Source organism: Anastrepha ludens, chromosome 2 (genome assembly GCF_028408465.1).
Source record: "Anastrepha ludens isolate Willacy chromosome 2, idAnaLude1.1, whole genome shotgun sequence".
Taxonomy (NCBI): Eukaryota; Metazoa; Arthropoda; class Insecta; order Diptera; family Tephritidae; genus Anastrepha; species Anastrepha ludens.
The window spans coordinates 93327263-93332847 of NC_071498.1; the positions used below are offsets into that span (position 1 = coordinate 93327263).

Consider the following 5585-nt stretch of genomic DNA (forward strand, 5'->3'; position numbering starts at 1 on the left):
GGTTCGAAACCACGGGCAAGAACCACCAAGTGGTAGAAAAAGTAGTCTCTAATAGCGGTCACCTCACGGCAGGCAATGGTGAAGTGTATTTAAATGTAACGCCCCCATAAAATATCATTTTCCGTTCGGGGTCGGCTTAAAACTAAAGATCCCTCCATTTGTGGAACAATATCAATATGCAAAAATACTAGTCAAAGAGTAACTGGTATTATTGTATTAGAAAATTGAAAGTCTAACAGGCAGTCTAACATTTCTGATCATGTCATAATAATATAGATAAGTATATATAAATAAATATACAAAAATACTTTGATGAAGCTTTCTAAACACATTAAAAAAGGATACAAATTATACAAAAGCAAGTAACATTTCTTTGCAATCATACACTTACACTTTATTATACTAAACATTCACGGGCTTATAAGTACATACCACAAAAAATTCCAGAAACGTTAACTAATAACCGGGTAAATGGTATGGAAAGTTTGCGGAATTTGTAGATTTTTATATTAAATACGAAAATCGGAGTTATATGGTTTGAACGTTATTCAGAAATAACGAGCTTTCACAAACAAAAAAGAAAAAAACCAAAGACGGCCAAAACGTAGGTATGCTATCGTTTGCCGTATGCTGCAGATATATTGGGTCGGGCCTGAATATCGTGAATATTTTAAAATATTGTAGTTGAAAGGACTTTTTCCTAAGCGATACTCCATAGTCGTAGTATTTTTCTGATACTATTTCAGTATACATAGATTGCATGTATTGCATTTTTAATAACTAAAAAGAAAATTTATGCACCGTAAGATTATGTTAATCTTGTTTTAATTAATTTTAACTAGCAAATCGTCGGATAAATATAAATGTGGTATTCAGACGTCAGTTTTCCACATTACGCACTTAGACCTACGTAGAGCCTGCCAGTTAATTATCTAACGGAGCGTTCAGCTAGATTTTCGTACATGTATATGTAATATAGTATGCTGCTTTTGTGCTAACACGTATCTCTTATTTTTTATTTTAATTGCCACAAACACTTTGCTACTTAAAATGAATGCATTAAAGTGTACTTAGAGTTACACATATACACACATATGTGTGTGTGTGTTATCCAACTTTACTCAGCACACACACAGTTCTATATTTTAATTTCGCAAATTTCACATAAAGGAATGGAATCAACACTGTGGTATGCATGCCTAGCTACTTAAGCATTCGTGAAATACGTTTCTTCTTGACCATTCATTTTATTTCTTGTTTCTGCGTGGCAATATAGATGCTCTGACCTTTTGAGGCCTTTAAGGGTGGTAGAAAGTTGCCGCAGGCTAAGTGATATTTAACACCGGCACTTGCACGTTTAGAAAGGAGGGTAATAAAAAATAAAAATAAATGCAAACTACACTCGTATTACTGCCAAGGGCTCACGGGCATCTCTTCTCATTAGGCATAAAATTCCTTGCACTCACATGGTAATCTACATGTGTTGTAAGTTAGTTGTGTTGAATTTGAGAAGTGTTGTTAGGTTAAAAAAAGTCGGCAGCCCGTCCAATTTATTAAAATTTTTTCTTTGTTTTTTTCGCAGCCGTCTTATTTTGCATTTTCCACTTCTTATGCACAGCATTTGGTATGGACTCGTGTGGCGTAGTAATTACAAGTAAGCCCAAGTTGTCCAGTACTAACTTGTTGCCTAGGATACCACGCCCTTGCATGGTAAATATAAAAGAAAAAAGAAACAACGACTGTTGCTTATTCCCTATCCGCCTGATTGCCCATCTGCCAGTCTCCATCTGCCATCGTTCGCTTATTCTCGCACAAAGACAAATTCATTATAGTGATTCCATCGATTCTCCTCCGTATCCACGCCCGGCTTGGGTTCCGCCACTGAGCCCGCTGTGCCCGAACCACAACTGCCTGCCATGCGGAACCCACGTTCATGCAACATATCAAAGGCTTGCTCAATAAAACAGTGTTTCAAGAAAAATCTTGATGTGTAACGATCTGGGCCACCGTGATCGGGATCGCGTGACTCATTTAATGTATCGCCGAAGATTTCACGACATAATGCAACACGCCCGCATACCAGAATGCGCGATAGTTTGCGAAATTTCACATCGGCCAGACCATCTTTGCCAAATTGGAAGCTGCCACGATAGCCGATGGTAATGCAACCAGGTGGACGCATATCGCTGCCGCTACGCAAGCACTCCAGCATGCCGGTTAATTTGAAGTGTTCCGCTTCACGCTGCAGGCGCTGTTGCTCGCGGAAGCCCTCAGGCAGGCTTAGCTGCTTGTCGCGTAAGTAGTCTAATATATAGCGAAAGAGCACGCCGTCACGGTCGAGAAAATAGCGCCCTTTCTTGTCCTCCACTAGCGCATCTTTATTACTAAAGAGTTCGTATAGATGTGAGGACTTCTCCTGAAGTAATGTGTCCAACACGGTGGTGTAATGTACGCCACCAACATTCAGTTCAATGACTTCAGCCATATTTTGTGAAGCGAGTCAGTTAGCTTAGAGCTATTGTTTGATGAGGAAGCACTACGAAATTGTTGCTTTTGGGTAACACGTTTTATACACTTGTTACTTGTGTGTATTTTGTTTGTTTATATGTGTTGGTATAATATATATTTTATAGTACACCACATGTGTGTTTGCTTCTATGATTTAGTTGAACTTGCGAGGAAGAATACGGCACTAACTTGTATTAGTTTTAATTAATTTATTTTATTTTACTTTTGATTACCATCTAAATACAATGACGCTAAGGTTCGCATATAGCATAGTAACCTCACGACTTTATCTATATAATCAGTAAAATAGTGTCCGCATGTACACCTGCGACCGTCACCGTTCACCGTTCAGTGCTTACTGTTCACTTGTGTATCTACACTTTCACCTTAAATATGTGCTGATTTCTCTTTTATCACTTTGCTTTTGCTTACTTGTCTAGTACTGTTTTTCGAAACACATAAAACTGTTTGCCTTTGAAGGAAGCTAGCGTTTAAGGTACGTTATTTTTTCACCATTAGTGTTGCCGCATTTACTTTAAAGCTTCTCACAATTTTATTATTAGTTATATGTTATTGCTTTTTTATTTTATTCAATACTACAATTTTTTAAGCATTTATCGTCAGAGTTTCCTCAACCAAAACGTCTGCTAACGTCGAACTCTCGTGCTGAACTGGATCGAAAATGTAGCAAACTGGACCAACTGCTGGCTGGCTGGTTCTTTGATATGTAATTGAGTACATTGAAATCTACTTATATGTATGAGCATAGCACTCACACGCATACAGACCCATACACATCTTTATATATCAAACAAATCATATTGCTTTCTTCTATATGTGGCTGCTCTTTGTGTCAGACAGTGCGTATACGTAATGGCTGTGCTGAGCAAGCACCATCCCAAAAACAATTTCATTCACTCATTACGCTCGCAAAACTGGAGAATTTGAGTACGGCGCTGAATATAGTTTTTTGTTGAGCACGGCTAGAGCAAGCAATGTAGCAGCATAAAGTGTACTCACGAAATTGGGTGCATACGCTCTTCGAGATGGCGCTGTGTTTTTTAATCTCTTTCTGTTTTTGCTATGCTACTATAGCTCCCGCCCGCTGGTTAACAAGTGGTCAAGTGTTTACAAAGTCAAGGATTTCCCGTTGCACTGACATGCACAATGCTGACTGGATCTGCCACTGAACGCTTAGTGCTCTTATGTAGCCACTCGAAACAGATGTGTTCAGTGTTATTTATAAAAAAACTCATTACATGGTCACATTTGTGCTGAAGCATTGGCAGAGATTTATTTTTGACAAAATGAAATTTGGAAAGTATTGTAGTTGCACTTAGCGTGTGATAATCGTGTGTTATTGCATTGTGATGTAATGAGTGCAAATATTTACATATATAAAAATGTACTTTGCATGATAATGTGAAATAGCATATTTTTGAAAAATTTTAATTCTCTATCAATATTTGAATGCTGATGCTGAATGCAAATATTTATTTAACAAATTTAAAGGTAAATATTTTAATAATTTCTAACTAAAAGGATTGCAAAAAAGGTCTGACCTCTTTGAAATTTCCTATCCTTTATTTTATATCGATGTGCACTAGAGCACATCAAACTCAAAGTTGCTCCACCCGTGATCCCTTTTAACTGCACAAATACATGCCTTAGGGAAATAAGTATATGCCCATCGACTTAATATGATATGGAACTACTTTATCAAAATAACGTTTTAATATTACAACTAGGGCAATATAAAAATACTAACGAGTAAATTCCTTAAAACAAATAAAATAATAGGAAGCTAAAATCCCTCACTATTTATGCATTCGAAATGAAAGGACCATCTGCTATTGGATGCCCATCTACTCTGAAATGGTTTTAGGTTTGAACCGCCGGGGATGAGTACTTGACTGAGACAAAGCGAATGCTTCAGCATTGGTATGTTCTTCAAGCCTTTTTCTTGAAATGCGTCTTCCAACATTGTTTCACATCAAGGGCTTTTCCAAAAAAATTTGAATTGTTTAATTTTATACGCCATTTATTGGTCCATGTTGTAATTGAGTTGACAGCTGATTGCAATTTTGTCGTTTAGCCTCGATTGATTCTCAAACTGCCAATATAGCGATGTCATCTACGAACGTTAACGTAACGTATTGCTCATGAAATGCGTATATAAAGGTATAGGAGTGGACCTAGGATGCCTTCTTGAGGCACCCCTGCGCAATGAAGGGTAGGCGTGGTCGAGTCTGACACCAAAGCGTATATTAGTAGGAAATAAAGGCAAAAGTACTAATGAGGAATAAGAAAAACAAAATAAAACAACTCAACTTCAATGTTTTTATTTAAATAAATTAAAAATTACGAAATAAGTTTATGTACATAAAGATATAATCTGTACAACTAATTTTATTAATTTAATTAAGTTTTGGTTTTAATAATTTATATGTCTTCCTTTGAAAGAAAAAAAAATTGGCAAGAGAGAAAAAATATTTGGCATGGACTCACTTGCTGTTTCAGTTATGAAAGACTCAAATATTTCATTCCACTCCAGTAAAAAGCCTTCTAAAGCTGCTTAAGTGGTTAGGGGTATTCATAGGGCCGAAAAAATAATAATTTTCAATAATTTTTTTTGCTAGTCAGTTGCTCTATTTTACAAAAATAAAAACATAGTATTGATACGTCATCTTTCTTGACTTTAGCAAAATTTGAAGAAAAAATTAATAATTATTTGTGTGGAGCTAGTTTCTCCGGAAATCCCTTGTGGTGATCATCCTTGGAGATTCATCTAAAATCAATCGGACAAACGAAATTAGTTTTATTAATAGATAATCTTGTGTCTGATCGAAGCTTTTTTGCAAAATTAACAATATGGCGGCCTCAAGAAATATTTTTCAGATTTTCGAGAAAAAAACCGACAGTTATATTAATTGTGTAAAAAATCGTTTGAAAAAAAAAACTTCGATTGGGCACGAGTTTTTTATGTTTTTCAAAAGCAGTATAAATTTTATTGAAACCTATCAAGTGGTTTTCAAGTTACAGTGATCACCAGTTCAAAGTTTTGCTACTTGCTTTCG

General features: G+C 36.2%; 1 protein-coding gene across 1 annotated transcript; it reads right to left on the minus strand.

Moving 5' to 3' along the window:
- Positions 1-419: 419 nt before the first annotated feature.
- On the minus strand, positions 420-3149 carry LOC128858559 (BTB/POZ domain-containing protein KCTD12). The gene has a single exon (XM_054094947.1). The coding sequence runs from the start codon at positions 2483-2485 to the stop codon at positions 1802-1804; it is 684 nt and encodes a 227-aa protein (XP_053950922.1). The 5' UTR covers positions 2486-3149; the 3' UTR covers positions 420-1801.
- Between the last annotated feature and the right edge of the window lie 2436 nt (positions 3150-5585).

Excerpts from the sequence above, each read along its gene's own strand:
- LOC128858559 (XM_054094947.1), bottom strand. The coding sequence starts at position 2,485 with ATGGCTGAAGTCATTGAACTGAATGTTGGTGGCGTACATTACACCACC.